Genomic DNA, 20,084 nt, shown 5'->3' on the forward strand with positions numbered 1-20,084 from the left:
GGATTTTGGTTGTGTCACAATAACCTTTTTGTTTCACTTGCTTCATGCCAGCATTAGAATTTTCGCGTATAATTTAATGACGATTTAACTAGAAGGCTTTATAGGGTACATGCCTTAAAAAAAGGTGACTAATTTGAGATGGTGAAAAGTGAGTGAGATGGTGTCTCTAATTTGCCACATAGTAGACTATACTAGAGTAGAAATTCTATGAGGCCTGCAGCACATACCAAGAAAAATGCATCTCCCAAGTACCACCTTCCCCCATCCCCCCCCCTGTGTTCGTGAGCCATTATTGTTTTGATCCAAACAAACTGTCATCCATTATTCATACCAAATTGAAAAGTATGTCGATAAGCAATCAAAATCATCGCCCTCAAAAATTCACCGATTCGTAAAGATTGCTGATAAATAGTTTCCCGATTGAGAAGATGAATGACCTGTAGACATCTGTCTCATATCTTAGGGAAGAGAAACTCAAATGAAATACTTAAAGACATACAGTGATTCAGGGTAGACTCGATGGCACAAAAATGTAAAAGAGATGCAAGATCACACATTGTCACGAACGAAAGGGGGTTATAATTTGCATGGATCATGCACCGCGCCGTAGGTCAGGTAGGATGGACTTTGAAGAGCTGTATCCGCTGTTTATAGCAAAATATACAATTGCAAAATCCTATTGTGTACGCCCAGCCATTAGAAACGATTAATTTAGGCACAGTATCTGTCTTCCTCTGTTATAATTGTCATGGATACAAATCAGAGTTAATCACAATCCTTTGTCAAAGAAACTTAATATAAGGATAAATTCCATTTTGAAGAAAGAAAAACAATTTATGTTTCGCATGCGTTAATTCCATGGGACATGTTTTGTATATGAACTTTGAAGCATCCTGTTTGACCAAAATGGAGAGAGAACTCTAAGCAACGTGAGTTGACAACAGAAGTGGGTGATTTTTCCAATATTTAAAAATACTGACAGACAAAAACATCGAATAAACAGGATGGGTAGATTAGGATTTAGAGTTAATCTACATTTCATAAAAGTCTCATGCAGGTCTCTCGGCAGAGACCCGTTAACTTCGTCGTTGCATGAAGCTCTTCGATATGCGAGGTCGACTTGGTCAAGGACCCGTGCAGTTTGTCATTATTCATCAAAAGTAGAAATGCTAATAAGCATAGATAATAAGCATTTGTCTCACCCTCACTGTTTTGCAACGGTATTTTATGGGTTACCAAGAGATCAAAGAAGAAGGTTAGAGATGTGATTGAGATCTTTGGGGTGAGGAACGGAAGGAGACTTTTGGAACTTATAGTGATTCCAGTTTTCAGGTGGTGCTTGTGCATCCAGATTCATCAACTAGTCACAGCTCTTTAAAAAAGAAACAGCCCGCGGATTCTACTCATCATTTACGCTTCTTCATTCACCAAGGTATGTTCTTTATTGAAGTTGAATTTAAGCCTTGTGTCACAGAATTCAGCGGAATTTCTCGACATTTGGCCTGGTCAGACTGAAGCCGGAACTATGAGCTTGATCGATGTTTTTGACGGTTTTTTCCCTCGTAATACAGTTAGAATTAAACACACGGGCAGAGATTACGTAGCTTAGGTCAATGCAACCATAAAAACGCAGGCTTCAAATTCGACATTTTATACTTTATGGTAGGTAATATCATAGGCCTCCGTTCAAGCAAGTTAACGTTACAAACTAGCGATCGTTTATTCGGCCGGATCCAAAGGAATCGTAAAGTCTGATCGTGACTTTAGCTTTTCCAAACACGAATTTCCATCTGTGATGTCCTGATCATGTTTATCTAAGAACCCCTGCAACGCATCAGCAAGCTTTCCATTTGAACTCATCTTAAAGGTTGAGTCAATTTGGCGAGTTAACATGTTGGCGATTCAACGTGTTCATCGCCCTGAAAGGGTCTTTTATCTTTTAGGGCCATTTGCGAGTTCGAGATATGGACATTCCAAAAGGCCAGACTATCGTCGTTATCGGTGGAGGAGTGGGTGGCTGTTGCACCGCTCTTGCATTGGCAAGAACACAACAATTCCAAATCTATCTCTTAGAGAAAAATGGAGAGTTGATGAGAGAAAGCAGTGATGTAACTCCGGGGTGCATGGGGCTTGGTTTTCATTACGCTGACAAGGAGACAGCCCTCTACTATTTACACGCCACCCTCAAGTTCACCCGAAAGTACGGTCGTTTCCGACAAGAGGTAGGTCGAGGTGAAACGTTACATCCGCTGCGTCGAGGCAGATACTTTATCTTGAGAAGCTCATTGGTTCCTTTGGATGAGATTCTAGATACTTATGACGCACTCAAAGAAGAGTACACCAATATGGTCAACGAAGACCCCAGTTACGAAGTCTTTGGTCGTCCAGAAGACTTTTACCGAGTTCTAGAACCTTGGGAGTACCAAGGAGACATCGCGATAGATGAGATAGAAATGGGAATCGAGACTGCAGAGGAGTTCTTGGATTGGTCAAGGTTGAGGAGATTTATCATAAGTCAGCTGGAACACTTTCAAGACAAGAAAATGGTTGAAATTAGAGCAAACACTGAAGTCACTGAGATTTCAGCGCTCGAAGATTGTGTCGTATATTTAATAAAAGCCGTAGATTTGTCAGCTGGTGGGAACGTAGAGACTTTAACTGTGAACGCCTCGTGGTACAACATTGGCAAATTCAACAAGATGCTTGGCATTTCCGCTTTCACAAGAAAAAGATGCAACAGAATCAAAGCAATTACTACGGTGCAGCTGCCCGAAGCTCTCGTCCACATGCCTTCAATGTTCTTCTGTATGGGACCCTTCTGCATGTTTTCCAACAAAGGAAACAGAGTTGGAATGTTGACTTATGCACCAGAGACAAACATGGCTGTGAGTACCTCTGAAGAACTGGAACCAGAATTCAAGCATGTATTCTTCAATCTCTCAGATGACGAGAAATGCGCCAAGGGTCAAAAAATTTTAGCCGGTGTGTCGAAATACATTCCTAAATTGAAACAAGCCAAGGTGACAAAGGTAAAGCTTGGCATTACCCAAACATTCATGGACGAAGATACGATAGATTTCGGTTTGAAAGTCGGAATTTTGAATTTGTTGCACGATCCACATGTTGGAGGTATTTACAAGAGAAATTACAGTGGAGTGGAGGAACCTCGGCCAGGATATATAATCAATGCATGTATGAAGCTATTGTATTGTTTTGATAACGCAGAGATCGTAAAGGACCTGATTTTATCGAAATCTGCAGAAGATTCTGGTACTGAAAGCAATTAAGGGTGACACGTTGGTTTAAAATTTTAAAACGCAACCTCGATAAATTGGCTTCAAAGTGCGCCAGAATTAGTTTTATTCTTCTTCCGGTTGCTGTCTGCCTCTCAAAGACGTCTCTGCTTGAGACGTCTAATATTGGACAAAATATACGCGACATTTGTGCGCGCTGTTTGGCTAATTTTCTCGTAGAAAAAAAAACAACTGTTACGTTTTTATGCACGAATACATTTATCGCAGACTGAACTGGTCAGTCATAACGGGCCGCATCTATTTGAGTATTTTACGTTTGCACACGATTTTCGGCCGTTAAGAGCCAACCATCGCCATAAACTTAAACCATTGCTTGCACAGCTAAATAGTTATAAGTATTATTTCTTTCTAAATATAGTCAACGAATGGAATAATCTACCTTAAGACGTGGCGTAGGCAGAAGCTCTGAACATTTTAAAGAACAGACTCAGATGCCATTTTACTGATGTTTTAGGAAATTTCTGAACTATTTTATTGTGAATTCTATCGGAAGTAACTTTGTGTTTTTGATTATTTTAAGAGACAAACTTGAAAGGGATAATCTCGTTTGTTTCCTTTTCATCGTTCATTTGTATTTGAATTGAAAATAAACAGTTATGTAACCTAGACTACTCCCTTTGCCATCACTAACCCTTTAACTCCCATGGCTGACCAAGACAGAATTTCTCCTTACAATATCAATACAATATCAACCAGATGAGTGATGAGAATAAAGAAAAATATCAATTTGGGGATATTTAGTTAATCCAATACAAAATTCTCTGAACTTACATCATAAGATTTGTATAATTAACAGTAAGGAGAGTGACAAATTTGATCTGGGAGTTAAGAAAAAGTCTCTGTAAGAATCATATATCTTGGGAAATGAAAATTTTCAACCCCCTTTCAAATTTTGCATGCAGTTAGGCACTCAGGGGGGATGCACAAAAATGCCCTTTTTTAAGGTCGCAGCACTCTTGTTGCCATTTTAACAACAGCTGCTTGTTCGGGGCCTGAGGCCTCCTTTCATACAAAAACGTCGCAAAAATAGAGTGAAATGTTTATTTCTCTATCTCAAGCTAAATACAACGTTACAAATTGGCATTTCTACCATTTATAGTAACATCATTTTGTGACTCATTTGAGATGGCAAATATCAAATTTTCCAAAAAGTGACTAAGATGGTGTCTCTAATTTGCCACATAGTAGACTATACTGGGGTACGAATTCTATGAGGCCTGCAGCACTTACCAAGAAAAATGCATCTCCCAAGTACCCCCTTCCCCCATCCCCCTCCCCTGTGTTCGTGAGCTATTATTGTTTTGTTCAAAACAAACTGTCGTCCATTATTCATCCCAAATTGAAAAGTATGTCGATAAGCAATCAAAATCATCGCCCTCAAAAAATCACTGATTCGTAAAGGTTGCTGATAAATAGTTTCCCGATTAAGAAGACGAATGACCTGTAGACATCTGTCTCATATCTTAGGGAAGAGAAACTCAAATGAAATACTTAAAGACACACAGTTACTCAGGGTAGACTCGATGGCAAAAAAATGCAAAAGAGATGCAAGAGCACACATTGTCACGAACGAAAGGGGGTTATAATTTGCATGGATCATGCACCGCGTCGTAGGTCAGGTAGGATGGACTTTGAAGAGCTGTATCCGCTGTTTATGACAAAATATACTATTGCAAAATCCTATTGTGTACGCCCAGTCATTAGAAACGATTTATTTGGGCACAGTATCTGTCTTCCTCTGTTATGATTGTCATGGATACAAATCAGAGTTAATCACAATCCTTTGTCAAAGAAACTTAATATAAGGATAAATTCCATTTTGAAGAAAAACAATTTATATTTCGCATGTGTTAATTCCATGGGACATGTTTTGTATATGAACTTTGAAGCATCCTGTTTGACCAAAATGGAGAGAGAACTCTAAGCAACGTGAGTTGACAACAGAAGTGGGTGATTTTTCCAATATTTAAAAATACTGACAGACAAAAACATCGAATAAACAGGATGGGTAGATTAGGATTTAGAGTTTATCTACATTTCATAAAAGTCTTATGCAGGTCTCTCGGCAGAGACTTTGTCGTTGTATGAAGCTATTCGATATGCGAGGTCGACTTGGTCAAGGACCCGTGCAGTTTGTCATTATTCATCAAAAGTAGAAATGCTAATAAGCATAGATAATAAGCATTTGTCTCACCCTCACTAATTTGCAACGGTATTTTATGGGTTACCAATAGATCAAAGAAGAAGGTTAGAGATGTGATTTAGATCTTTGGGGTGAGGAACGGAAGGAGACTTTTGGAACCTACAGTGATTCAAGTTTTCAGGTGGTGCTTGTGCATCCAGATTCATCAACTAATCACAGCTCTTTAAAAAAGAAACAGCCCGCGGATTCTACTCATCATTTAAGCTTCTTCATTCACCAAGGTATGTTCTTTATTGAAGTTGAATTTAAGCCTTTTGTCACGGAATTCAGCGGAATTTCTCGACATTTGGGCTGGTCAGACTGAAGCCGGAACTATGAGTGTGATCGATGTTTTTGACGGTCTCTTCCCTCGTAATACAGTTAGAATTCAACACACAGGCAGAGATTACGTAACTTAGGTCAATGCAACCGTAAAAACACAGGCTTCAAATTCGACATGTTATACTTTATGGTAGGTAATAAAATAGGCCTCCGTTCAAGCAAGTTAACGTTACAAACTAGCGATCGTTTATTCGGCCGGATCCTAAGGGATCGTAAAGTCTGATCGTGACTTTAGCTTTTCCAAACACGAATTTCCATCTGTGATGTCCTGATCATGTTTATCTAAGAACCACCGCAACGCATCAGCAAGCTTTCCATTTGAACTCATCTTAAAGGTTGAGTCAATTTGGCGAGTTAACGTGTTGGCGATTCAACGTGTTCATCGCCCTGAAAGGGTCTTTTATCTTTTAGGGCCATTTGCGAGTTCGAGATATGGACATTCCAAAAGGCCAGACTATCGTCGTTATCGGTGGAGGAGTGGGTGGCTGTTGCACGGCTCTTGCATTGGCAAGAACACAACAATTCCAAATCTATCTCTTAGAGAAAAATGGAGAGTTGATGAGAGAAAGCAGTGATGTAACTCCGGGGCGCATGGGGCTTGGTTTTCATTACGCTGACAAGGAGACAGCCCTCTACTATTTACACGCCACCCTCGAGTTCACCCGAAAGTACGGTCGATTCCGACAAGAGGTAGGTCGAGGTGAAACGTTACATCCGCTGCGTCGAGGCAGATACTTTATCTTGAAAAGTTCATTGGTTCCTGTCAAGGAGATTCTAGATACTTATGACGCACTCAAAGAGGAGTACACCAATATGGTCAGCGAAGACCCCAGTTACGAAGTCTTTGGTCGTCCAGAAGACTTTTACCGAGTTCTAGAACCTTGTGAGTACCAAGGAGACGTCGCGACAGATGAGATAGAAATGGGAATCGAGACTGCGGAGGAGTTATTGGATTGGTCAAGGTTGAGGAGATTTATCATAAGTCAGCTGGAACACTTTCAAGACAAGAAAATGCTTGAAATTAGAGCAAACACTGAAGTCACTGAGATTTCAGCGCTCGAAGATTGTGGCGTATATTTGATTAAAGCCGTAGATTTGTCAGCTGGTGGCAACGTAGAGATTTTCACCGAAGTATCTGTGAACGCCTCGTGGTACAACATTGGCAAATTCAACAAGATGCTTGGCATTTCCGCTTTCACAAGAAAAAGATGCAACAGAATCAAAGCAATTACCACGGTGCAGCTGCCCGAAGCTCTCGTCCACATGCCTTCAATGTTCTTCTGTATGGGACCCTTCTGCATGTTTTCCAACAAAGGAAACAGAGTTGGAATGTTGACTTATGCACCAGAGACAAACATGGCCGTGAGTACTTCTGAAGAACTGGAACCAGAATTCGAGTATGTATTCTTCAATCTCCCAGACGAAGAGAAATGCGCCAAGGGTCAAAAATTCTTAGCCGGTGTGTCGAAATATATTCCTAAATTGAAACAAGCTAAAGTGACAAAAGTAAAGCTTGGCATTACCCAAACATTCATGGACGAAGATACGATAGATTTCGGTTTGAAAGTCGGAAACTTGAATTTGTTGCACGACCCACATGTTGGAGGTATTTACAAGAGAAATTACAGTGGAGTGGAGGAACCTCGGCCAGGATATATAATCAATGCATGTATGAAGCTATTGTACTGTTTTGTCAACGCGGAGATCGTAAAGGACCTGATTTTATCGAAATCTGCAGAAGATTCTGGTACTGAAAGCAATTAAGGGTGACACGTTGGTTTAAAATGTTAAAACGCGACCTCGATAAATTGGCTTAAAAGTGCGCCAGAATTAGTTTTATTCTTCTTCCGGTTGCTGTCCGCCTCTGAAGAAGTCTCTGCTTGAGACGTCTTATATTGGACAAAATATACGCGACATTTGTGCGCGCATTTTGGCTAATTTTCTCGTAGAAAAAAAAACAACTGTTACGTTTTTATGCACGAATACATTTATCGCAGACTGAACTGGTCAGTCTTAACGGGCCGCATCTATTTGAATATTTTACGTTTGCACACGATTTTTGACCGTTAAGAGCCAACCATCGCCATAAACTTAAACCATTAATTGCACAGCTAAATAGTTATAAGTATTATTTCTTTGTAAATATAGTCAACGAATGGAATAATCTACCTTAAGACGTGGCGTAGGCAGAAACTCTGAACATTTTAAAGAACAGACTCAGATGCCATTTTACTAATGTTTTAGGAAATTTCTGAACTATTTTATTGTGAATTCTATCGGAAGTAACTTTGTGTTTTTGATTATTTTAGGAGAAAAACTTGAAAGGGATAACCTCTTTTGTTTTCTTTTCATCTTTCATTTGAATTTGAATTGTAAATAAACAATTATGTAACCTAGACTACTCCCTTTGCCATCACTAACCCTTTACCTCCCATGGCTGACCAAGACAGAATTTCTCCTTACATTATCAATACAATATCAGCCAGATGAGTGATGAGAATAAAGAAAAATATCAATTTGGGGATAATTAGTTGATCCAATACTAAATTCTCTGAGCTAACATTATAAGAAGTGATTAATAGTAAGGAGAATGACAAATTTGATCCGATAATTAAAGGGTTAATCATTGTCAGAGTGTGACCCCTTTCCTGTGTGACTAAGACTTCTTTCAATTACTTCACTTTTGGAAAATTTAACCCCAATCTTCGAACGTTTTCCGCGGTAAAACTTATGAAAAGAAAACCAAATTCATATAATTCTTTTTGGTGATTGAGATCGAAGCGTAAAATGAGTTAACCTGTGCACGTGTTGGAAGACTTTAGACACATTAATCAAAGAACAACTAGCAAATAAAATTTGTCCCTGATTTGTAACGTTTTCAGAACACTTACTTACTACCCATCATGCCTGTGTGCCACATAGGGCAGCAACGAAATCCTTCCAACCCTGTCTATCTTTAGCCAGCTTTTCAATGGTGCTCGAGCTGTAATTGACCCCCTTAGTCTCTTCTCTACTGTCCTGCGCCAAGTTGTTTTCGGGCGCCCTCTGCTTCGTTTGCCTTCAGGTGTCCAGTGCATTGCAATTCTGGCTATGTTGTTACCGGCCTTCCGCATCACATGACCGATCCACCTCCATCTTCTCCTGTTGACAAGTGTACGAATATCCTCCTGCTTGGTTTGCCTCAGTAGCTGGTCGTTTGATATTTTCTGAGGCCAGAAGATTCTCAGAATCTTCCTGAGGTTAGCTGCGTGGAAGGATGCTAGTTTTGAGAGGTCCTGTTCTGTCATTCGCCAGCATTCCGAGCCGTAAAGGAGAGTTGACAATACGCAGCTCTGATAGATTCTAAGCTTCGTCTTTGTGCTGTAGCCTGCTGACCTCCACATTGATCTTAAGCTCATAAAGGCATTTCTTGCTTTGTTCAATCTACTTTGTATATCTACACTAGTACCCCCATCTTGGCAGAACACACTTCCGAGGTATGTGAACTTGTTGGTGTATGGAATGTCCTGTCCTCTTACCCTGATCTTTGTTGGGGAGAGGACATTAACACGCATGGCCTCCGCCTTCTTCAAGTTAATTCTCAAGCCAACCTGGTTGCTGAACATGCTGAGCCGGTCTGTCTTTTCCTGAATGTGCTGTCGTGTGTGGGACAATAGGGCTATATCATCTGCGAAGTCGTGGTCTTCGAGTATAGTAAAAGGGGTCCATATTATGCCTCTTTGCTGATCTTCCATTGTTCGACAAAGGACCCAGTCGATAGCAGAACACTTATTTCTTGATTAAACAGTCTGGCAAAACTTCGACTATTATTGTTTCTGTTCTCTATGCTTTTTGGCATAAGGGATCGCTCAAAACAAAACAAACTGTCATTCACTATTCATCCCAAATTGAAAAAGCATGTCGAAAAGCAATCAAAATCATCGCTCTCAAACCACCCCTGATTCGTAAAGGTTGCTGATAAATAGTTTCTCGATTAAGAAGATGAATGACACATAGAGATCTGTCTCAGATCTTAGGGGAGAGGAACTCAAATGTAACACTTAAAGACATACATTGACTCGGGGTAGACTCGATGGCACAAAAGTGTAAAAGACATGCAAGAGCACTCCTTGTCACGAACTAAAGGGGGTTCTAATTTCCATGGATTATGCACCGCGCAGTGGGTCAAGTAAGATGGACCTTGAAGAACTGTAACCTTTGTGTATGGCAAAAAATATCACTGCAAAATCCTACTAGGTACGCCCAATTATTAGAACTGAATAATTTGCACACAGTATCTGTCTTTCTCTGTTATGATTGTCATGCATACAAATCGCAATCCTTTGTGGATTTCAGGATTCGCCGCAAAGAAACTTGGTATAAGGATAAATTTCATTTTGAAGAAAGGAGAACACTTCATATTTCGCATGTGTTAATTCCGTGGGACATGTTTTGTATATGAGCTTTTGAAGCATCAAGTTTGACCAAAAAGAGGAGAGAACTCTCGGCAACGTGACGTTGATGAGTCGACTACAGAATTAGGTGATTTTTCCAATATTTAAAAATACTGACAGACAAACAGGATTGGTAAATTAGGATTTAGAGTTTATCTACATTTCGTGAAAGTCTCATGCAGGTCTCTCGGCCGAGACCTGCTGACTTCGTTGTTGAAGGAAGCTATTTGATATGCGAGGTCGACCTGGTCAAGGACCCGTGTACTTTGTCATTATTCATCAAAAGTAGAAATAATAATAAGAATAGATAATAAGCGTTTGTCTCAGCTTCATTGTTTTGCAACGGTATTTTATGGGTTACTAAGAGATCAAAGAAGAAAGGTTAGAGACGTGATTGAGATCTTAGGGGTGAGGAACGGAAAGAGACTTTTGGGCCTACAGTGATTCAAGTTTTAAGGTGGTGCTTGTGCGTCCAAATTCATTAAATAGTAACAGCTCGATAAAAAAGAACGAGCCCGCCGGCTACTTATCATTTACGCTCTTCAATCAACGAGGTATGTCCTTTATTAAAGCTGAGTTTAAGCCTTGTGTCACGGAATTCAGCTGAAGCCTGAAGCCAGAAGACTGAAGCCAGAAGACTCAAGCCGAAACTTTGAGTGTGACTGCTGTTTTTGACGATTTTTTTTCTTGTAATACAATTAGAATTAAACGCAAATAAACAGGCAGAAACTGTATATAACTTACGTCATTGCAACCATGAAAACAAAGGCTTCAAATTCAACATATCATACATCAGGGTAGCTAATAAAATAGGTCGCCGATCAAGCAAGTGAACGTTACAAACTCGCGATCGTTTATCCGGCCGAATCCTAGGGGATCGTAACATCTGATCGTGACTTTAGCTTTTCCAAACACGAATTTCCATCTGGGATGTCCTGATCATGTTTATCTAGGAACCCCTGCAACGCATCAGCAAGCTTGCCATTTGAATTCATCTCAAAGGTTGAGTCAATTTTTCTAACAAAGGAAACAGAGTTGGAATGTTGACTTATGCACCAGAGACAAACATTGCCGTTACTACCTCTGAAGAACTGGAACCAGAATTCGAGCATGTATTCTTCAATCTCTCAGAGGACGAGAAATGCGCCAAGGGTAAAAAAATCCTTGCTGGTGTGTCGAAATGCATTCCTAAATTAAAAAAAAGCCAAAGTGACAAATGTAAAGCTTGGCATTATCCAAAACTTCATGGACAAAGATACAATAGATTTCGGTTTCAAAGTAGGAAACTTGGATTTGTTGCACGATCCATATGTTGGAGGTATTTACAAGAGAAATTACAGTGGAGTGGAGGAACCTCGGCCAGGATATATAATCAATGCATGTATGAAGCTATTGTATTGTTTTGATAATGCCGCGATCGTAAAGGACCTGATTTTATCGAAATCTGCAGAAGGTTCTGGTACTGAAAGCAATTAAGGGTGACACGTTGGTTTAAAATGTTAAAACGTGACCTTGATAAATTGGCTTCAAAGTGCGCCAGAATTAGTTTTATTCTTCTTCCGAGTGCTGTCCGCTTTTCAATTAAATCTCGGCTTGAGATGTCTAGTATTGGACAATATATACGCGAGATTTGTGCGCTCTGTTTGGCTAATATTCTCATAGAAAAAATTTTTGAGCTATTTTATTGCAAATTTTATTCAGAAATAAATTTGCGTTTTCGATTATTTTAGGAGACAAACTTGAAAAGGATAACCTCTTTTGTTTCCTTTTCACCTTTCATTTGAATTTGAATTGTTAATAAACAGTTATGTAAACTAGACTACTTATCTTTTGACTCTCTTTGCCATTATTAATCATTCTCAGAGTGTGACCCATTTCCTGTCTGACTAAGACTTCTTTCAATTACTTCATTTCCAGGAAAATTTTAACCCCAATCTTCGAACTTTTCCCGCGGTTAAACTTATGAAAAATAAATCAAATTCACATAATTATTTTTGGTGATTGAGATCGAAGCGTAAAATGAGTTAACCTGTGCACGTGTTGGAAAACTCAAGTCACATTTATCCAAGAAAAACTTGCAAATAAAATTTGTCCCTGATTTGTGACGTTTTCAGAATACTTATTTCTTGATTAAACAGTCTGGCAAAACTTCGACTATTATCTGTTCGCATAAGGAATCGCTCGTTATTTATCACCGATGTGGAGAGGGTTGGGGGTCGATGGACTTTGGTTGTGTCACAAACACGTTCTTTATGCCAGCATTAGAATTTTCGCGTGTAACTTAATGACGACTTAACTAAAAGGCTTTATAGGGTAGATGCATTAACAAAAGGTGACTAATTTGAGATCGCGAAAAATCAAATTTACTCAAAAGTGACTAAGATAGTGTCTCTATTTTGACACATAACAGACTACAATGGGGTAGGCCTATATATGGCCTGCGGCACATACCAAGAAAAATATACCTCCAATATACCCCCTTCCCCCCCGTGTTCGAGAGCCACTATTCTTATGTTCAAAACAAACTGTCTTTCATTATTCATCCCAAATTGAAAAGCATGTCGATAAGCAATCAAAATCATCGCCCTCAAAAAATCACTGATTCGTAAAGGTTGCTGATAAATAGTTTCCCGATTGAGAGTATGAATGACCTGTAGCGATCTGTCTCAGATCTTAGGGAAGAGGAAGTCAAATGTAACACTTAAAGACATACAGTGACTCAGGGTAGACTCGATGGCACAAAAGTGTAAAAGACATGCAAGAGCACACGATGTCACGAACGAAAGGGGGTTATAGTTTTGCATGGATTATGCATCGCGCCGTGAGTCAAGTAAGATGAACTTTGAAGAACTGTAACCTCTCTGTATGCCAAAATATACTATTGCAAAATCCTGCTGGGTACGCTCAATCTTTAGAACTGAATAATTTGCACACAGTATCTGTCTACCTCTGTTATGATTGTCATACATACAAATCGTAATCCTTTGTGAATTTCAAGATTCGCCACAAAGAAACTTAATATAAGGATAAATTCCATTTTGTAGAAAGAAAAACACTTTATATTTCGCATGTGTTGATTCCGTGGGACATGTTTTGTATATAAGCTTTTGAAGCATCCAGTTTGACCAAAATGAGGAAAGAACTCTGAGCAACGTGACGTTGATGAGTCGACTACAGAAGTGGGTGATTTTTCCAATATTTAAAAATACTGACGGACAAACAGAATGGGTAAATTAGGATTTAGAGTTTAACTACATTTTATAAAATTCTCATGCAGGTCTCTCGGCTGAGACCTGCTGACTTCGTCGTTGTATGAAGCTATTTGATATGCGAGGTCGACTTAGTCAAGGACCCGTGCACTTTGTCATTATTCAACATAAGTAGAAATGCTAATAAGCATAGATAATAAGCAGTTGTCTTACCGCCATTGTTTCGCAATGGTATAAATGGGTATTTTATGGGTTACCAAGAGATCAAACAAGAAAGGTTAGAAACGTGATTGAGATCTTAGGAGTGAGGAGCGGAAAGAGACTTTTGGACCTACAGTGATTCAAGTTTTAAGGTGGTGCTTGTGCGTCCAAATTCATCAACTAGTAACAGCTCGATAAAAAAGAACAACCCGCTGACTCTACTCATCATTTACGCTTCTTCAAAAAACAAGGTGAGTCCTTTAGTAAAGCTGACTTTAAGCCTTGTGTCACGGAATCTAGCGGAATTCTCGATATTTGGACTGGTTAGACTGAAGCCGCAACTTTGAGTGTGATTGATGTTTTTGACGATTTTTTTCCTTGTAATACAATCAGAATTCAACGCAAGCACACGGGTAGAAACTGTACATAACTTACGTCATTGCAACCATAAAAACACAGGCTTCAAATTCAACATATTATACCTTAGGGTAGCTAATAAAATAGGCCGCCGTTCAAGCAAGTTAACGTTACAAACTCGCGATCGTTTATCCGGCCGAATCATAAGGGATCGTAACGTCTGATCGTGACTTTAGCTTTTCCAAACACGAATTTCCATCTGGGATGTCCTGATCATGTTTATCTAGGAACCTCTGCAACGCATCAGCAAGCTTACCATTTGAATTCATCTTAAAGGTTCAGTCAATTTGGCGAGTCAACGTGTTGGTGATTCAATGTTTTCATCGCCCTGAAAGGTTCTTTCCCTTTTTAGAGCCACTTGCGAGTTCGAGATATGGACATTCCAAAAGGCCAGACTATTGTCGTTATCGGTGGAGGAGTGGGTGGCTGTTGCACGGCTCTTGCATTGGCAAGAACACAACAATTCCAAATTTATCTCTTGGAGAAAAATGGAGAGTTGATGAGAGAAAGCAGTGACGCAACTCCGAGACGCATGGGACTTGGTTTTCATTACGCTGACAAGGAGACAGCCCTCTTCTATTTACACGCCACCATCGAGTTCACCCGAAAGTACGGTCGATTCCGACAAGAGGTAGGTCGAAGTGAAACGTTACATCCGCTGCGTCGAGGCAGATACTTTATCTTGAAAAGTTCATTGGTTCCTGTCAAGGAGATTCTAGATACTTATGACGCACTCAAAGAAGAGTACACCAATATGGTCAGCGAAGACCCCAGTTACGAAGTCTTTGGTCGTCCAGAAGACTTTTACCGAGTTCTAGAACCTTGGGAGTTCGAAGAAGATGTCGCGACGGAGGAGATAGAAATGAGAATCGAGACTGCGGAGGAGTTATTGGATTGGTCAAGGTTGAGGAGATTTATCATAAGTCAGCTGGAACACTTTCAAGACAAGAAAATGGTTGAAATTAGAACAAACACTGAAGTCACTGAGATTTCAGCGCTCGACGATTGTGGCGCATATTTAATAAAAGCCGTAGATTTGTCAGCTGGTGGCAACGTAGAGATTTTCGCCGAGGTAACTGTGAACGCCTCGTGGTACAACATTGGCAAATTCAACAAGATGCTCGGTATTTCCGCTTTCACAAGGAAAAGATGCAACAGAATCAAAGCAATTATCACGGTGCAGCTGCCCGAAGCTCTTGTCCACATGCCTTCAATGTTCTTCTGTATGGGACCCTTCTGCATGTTTACTAACAAAGGAAACAGAGTTGGAATGTTGACTTATGCACCAGAGACAAACATGGCCGTGAGTACCTCTGAAGAACTGGAACCAGAATTCGAGCATGTATTCTTCAATCTCTCAGAGGACGAGAAATGCGCCAAGGGTAAAAAAATCTTAGCCGGTGTGTCGAAATACATTCCTAAATTGAAGCAAGCCAAAGTGACAAATGTAAAGCTTGGCATTATCCAAACATTTATGGACGAAGATACAATAGATTTCGGTTTCAAAGTGGGAAACTTGGATTTGTTGCACGATCCACATGTTGGAGGTATTTACAAGAGAAATTACAGTGGAGTGGAGGAACCTCGGCCAGGATATATAATCAATGCATGTATGGAGCTATTGTATTGTTTTGATAACGCTGAGATCGTAAAGGACTTGATTTTATCGAAATCTGCAGAAGGTTCTGGTACTGAAAGCAATTAAGAGTGACACGTTGGTTTAAAATGTTAAAACGTGACCTTGATAAATTGGCTTCAAAGTGCGCCAGAATTAGTTTATTCTCGTTCTGGTTGCTGTCCGCCTTTAAAAGAAATCTCGGCTTGAGATGTCTAGTATTGGACAATATATACGCGACATTTGTGCGCTCTGTTTGGCTAATTTCTCGAAGAAACAAAATCGACTGTCAGGTTTCTACGCACGAATGAATCAGACTGAACTGGTCAGTCCTAACGGGCCATATCCATTTGGGTGTGTTAATTTTTGCACATGATTTTCGGCCGTTAAGAGCCAACCATCGCCATAAAGTTAAACCATTGCTTATAAAGCTAAACACTTTTAAGTATTCTTTCTTTGTAAATTGGTCAACGAATGGAATAATCTACCTTAAGACGTTACGGAGGCAGAAGTCTGAACATTTTAAAGAACAGACTCAGATGCCATTTTACTAATGTTTTACGAAATTTCTGAACTATTTTATTGTGAATTTTATTCAGAAATAAATTTTCATTTTTTATTATTTTAGGAGACAAACTTGAAAAGGGTACCCTATTTTTGGTTTCCTTTTCACCTATCATTTGAATTTGAATTGTTAATGATCAGTTAGGTAAACTAGACTACTTATCTTTACTTTCATTTCCAGGAAAAATTTAACCCCAATCTTCGACCTTTTCCCGCAGTTAAACTTGTGAAAAATAAATCAAATTCATATAAATCTTTTTGGTGATTGAGATCGAAGCGTAAAATGAGTTAACCTGTGCACGTGTTGAAAGACATAAGACACAATTATCCAAGAAAAACTTGCAAACAAAATTTGTCCCTGATTTGTGGCTTTTTTAGAGCACTTATTTCTTGATTAAACAGTCTGGAAAAACTTAGACTATTATGGTTTCTGTTCTCCATGCTTTTTTGCACAAGGGTCGCTCATTATTTATCACCAATGGGTAGAGGGGTGGGGGTCCATGGATTTTGGTTGTGTCACAATAACCTTTTTGTTTCACTTGCTTCATGCCAGCATTAGAATTTTCGCGTATAATTTGATGACGACCTAACTAAAAGGCTTTATAGGGTAGATGCATTAATTAAAGGTGACTTAATTGAGATGGCGAAAATCAAATTTACCCAAAAGTGACTAAGATGGTGTCTCTTATTTGCCACATAATAGACTATACTAGGTTAGGAATTCTATGAGGCCTGCGGCACATACCAAGAAAAATTTACTGGCCCAAGTACCCCCTTCCCCTCCTCGAGAGCCATTATTCTTTTATTCAAAACAAACTGTCATTCATTGTTCATCCCAAATTGAAAAGCATGTCGATAAGCAATCATTCGTAAGGGTTGCTGGTAAATAGGTTCCCGATTGAGAGGATGAATGACCAGAAGATCTCAGATCTTAGGGAAGAGGAACTCAAATGTAAAACTTAAAGACATACAGCGAGTCAGGGTAGACTCGACGGCACAAAGGTGTAAAAAATATGCAAGAGCACTCATTGTCACGAACGAAAGGGGGTTATAATTTGCATGGATTATGCACCGCGCCGTGAGTCAGGTAAGATGGACCTTGAAGAACTGTAACCTCTGTGTATGGCAAAATATACCATTCATCAGAACTGAATAATTTGTAAACAGTATCTGTCTTCCTCTGTTATGATTTTCATGCATACAAATCGCAATCCTTTGTGGATTTCAAGAATCGCCACAAAGAAACTTAGTGTAAAGAAAAATTTCATCTTGAAGAAAGAAAAACACTTTATATTTCGCATGTGTTAATTCCGTGGGATATGTTTTGTATATGAGCTTTTGAAGCATCCAGTTTGACCAAAATGAGGAGAGAACTCTCAGCAACGTGACATTGATGAGTTGACTACAGAAGTGGGTGATTTTTCCAATATTTAAAAATACTGACAGACAAACAGGATTGGTAAATTAGGATTTAGAGTTTATCTACATTTCGTAAAAGTCCCATGCAGGCCTCTCGGCCGAGACCTGCTTGTTAAGGAAAGCTATTTGGTATGCGAGGTCGACTTGGTCAAGGACCCGTGCACTTTGTCATTATTCATCACAAGTAGAAATGCTAATAAGATTACATAATAAGCATTTGTCTCAGCTTCATTGTTTTGTAACGGTATTTTATGGGTTACCAAGAGATCAAAGAAGAAAGGTTAGAGACGTGATTGAAATCTTAGGGGTAAAGAACGGAAAGAGACTTTTGGAACCTACAGTGATTCAAGTTTTAAGGTGGTGCTTGTGCGTCCAAATTCATCAACTAGTAACAGCTCGATAAAAAAGAACGAGCCTGCTGACTACTCATCATTAACGCTTCTAAATCAACGAAGTATGTCCTTTATTAAAACTGAGTTTAAGCCTTGTGTCACGGAATTCAGCAGAATTTCTCGACATTTGGCCTGGTTAGACTGAAGCCGCAACTTTGAGTGTGATTGATGTTTTTGACGGTTTTTTTTCCTTGTAATACAATTAGAATTCAACGCAAACACACGGGTAGAAAATGTACATAACTTACGTCATTGCAACCATGAAAGCACAGGCATCAAATTTAACATATTATACCCTAGGATGGCTAATAAAATAGCCGCCGTTCAAGCGAGTTAACGTTACAAACTAGCGATCGTTTATCCGGCCGAATCCTAAGGGATCGTAACGCACGATCGTGACTTTAGCTTTTCCAAACACGAATTTCCATCTGTGATGTCCTGATCATGTTTATCTAGGAACCCCTGCAACGCATCAGAAAACTTGCCATTTGAATTCATCTTAAAGGTTGAGTCAATTTGGCGAGTCAACGTGTTGGTGATTCAACGTGTTCATCGCCCTGAAAGGGTCTTTACTCTTTTAGGGCCACTTGCGAGTTCGAGATATGGACATTCCAAAAGGCCAGACTATTGTCGTTATCGGTGGAGGAGTGGGTGGCTGTTGCACGGCTCTTGCATTGGCAAGAACACAACAATTTCAAGTTTATCTCTTGGAGAAAAATGGAGAGTTGATGAGAGAAAGCAGTGATGTAACTCCGGGACGCATGGGACTTGGTTTTCATTACGCTGACAAGGAGACAGCCCTCTACTATTTACACGCCACCATCGAGTTCACCCGAAAGTACGGTCGATTCCGACAAGAGGTAGGTCGAAGTGAAACGTTACATCCGCTGCGTCGAGGCAGATACTTTATCTTGAAAAGTTCATTGGTTCCTGTCAAGGAGATTCTAGATACTTATGACGCACTCAAAGAAGAGTACACCAATATGGTCAGCGAAGACACCAATTACAAATAGGAATCGAAACCGCGGAGGAGTTACTGGATTGGTCAAGGTTGAGGAGATTTATCATAAGTCAGCTGGAACACTTTCAAGACATCAAAATGGTTGAAATTAGAACAAACACTGAAGTCACTGAGATTTCAGCGCTCGACGATTGTGGCGTATATTTTATTAAAGCCGTAGATTTGTCAGCTGGTGGCAACGTAGAGATTTTCGCCGAGGTAACTGTGAACGCCTCGCGGTACAACATTGGCAAATTCAGGGAGATGCTTAGTATTTCCGCTTTAACAAGGAAAAGATGCAACATAATCAAAGCAATTATAACGGTGCGGCTGCCCGAAGCTCTTGTCCACATGCCTTCAATGTTCTTCTGTATGGGACCCTTCTGCATGTTTTCCAACAAAGGAAACAGAGTTGGAATGTTGACTTATGCACCAGAGACAAACATCGCCGTGAGTTCCTCTGGAGAACTGGAACCAGAATTCGAGCATGTATTCTTCAATTTCTCAGAAGACGAAAAATGCGCTAAGGGTAAAAAAATCTTAGCCGGTGTGTCAAAATACATTTTTTTTTCAGAGGGTACTGTAACGAATTCTGCGATCTGATTGGTTCTTTATCCGGTCAGTATTTTCCTATCTCTGCCCACGGGCAACGGTAACGCTTTCGCATGCCTACTTTCGTTGCCATTTTTCATAAATATATCTCGTTTTTCGGCTGGGCAGTATTTTTAAGCAAAGACGTCGGTCACTACCTCAAGCCGATAAATAAGTTCTTAATCCTCTCTTTTCTGTCTCTCAAATCACTTAGGTTGACAGAAAAATATTGGTTTCAGAATGAATTTGTATAAGCAAGTGCTATTACGTTGGTTGACAAGCGGCCTAAAAACTGTCTGCAATTAATGTTAATCGTTCACAAAAAGTACCTAGAAAGTTAAAACGTCAGGTATTTGGTCACTGTTGAACTTATTGTTGGAACTTTCACTCATTTAATATCTGAAT

At 39.7% G+C, this 20,084-nt stretch overlaps 3 protein-coding genes and 1 pseudogene across 4 annotated transcripts; all 4 read left to right on the forward strand.

The window, feature by feature from the left end:
- The first annotated feature begins 1,303 nt into the window (after window positions 1–1,303).
- LOC149042141 (uncharacterized) lies at window positions 1,304–3,919 on the forward strand. The gene is made up of 2 exons (XM_089212195.1): window positions 1,304–1,432; window positions 1,944–3,919. The coding sequence occupies exon 2, from the start codon at window positions 1,965–1,967 to the stop codon at window positions 3,285–3,287; it is 1,323 nt and encodes a 440-aa protein (XP_089068321.1). The 5' UTR covers window positions 1,304–1,432; window positions 1,944–1,964; the 3' UTR covers window positions 3,288–3,919.
- Window positions 3,920–6,170: 2,251 nt separating this feature from the next.
- On the forward strand, window positions 6,171–8,233 carry LOC149042142 (uncharacterized). Its single transcript, XM_089212189.1, has one exon. It carries the CDS (start codon window positions 6,271–6,273, stop codon window positions 7,600–7,602), a length of 1,332 nt encoding a protein of 443 aa, XP_089068315.1. The 5' UTR covers window positions 6,171–6,270; the 3' UTR covers window positions 7,603–8,233.
- Window positions 8,234–13,746: 5,513 nt separating this feature from the next.
- LOC113679205 (uncharacterized) lies at window positions 13,747–16,698 on the forward strand. Its single transcript, XM_089212188.1, has 2 exons — window positions 13,747–13,932; window positions 14,451–16,698. The coding sequence occupies exon 2, from the start codon at window positions 14,472–14,474 to the stop codon at window positions 15,801–15,803; it is 1,332 nt and encodes a 443-aa protein (XP_089068314.1). The 5' UTR covers window positions 13,747–13,932; window positions 14,451–14,471; the 3' UTR covers window positions 15,804–16,698.
- A 517-nt stretch (window positions 16,699–17,215) lies between these two features.
- Window positions 17,216–19,747, forward strand: LOC149042143 (uncharacterized; annotated as a pseudogene). The gene is made up of 2 exons (XR_016188420.1): window positions 17,216–17,364; window positions 18,670–19,747. The product of XR_016188420.1 is annotated as an uncharacterized LOC149042143 (transcript).
- The last annotated feature ends 337 nt before the right edge of the window (window positions 19,748–20,084 follow it).

The sequence above is a fragment of the Pocillopora damicornis genome, chromosome 7 (genome assembly GCF_964200805.1).
Source record: "Pocillopora damicornis chromosome 7, jaPocDami1.2, whole genome shotgun sequence".
NCBI lineage: Eukaryota > Metazoa > Cnidaria > Anthozoa > Scleractinia > Pocilloporidae > Pocillopora > Pocillopora damicornis.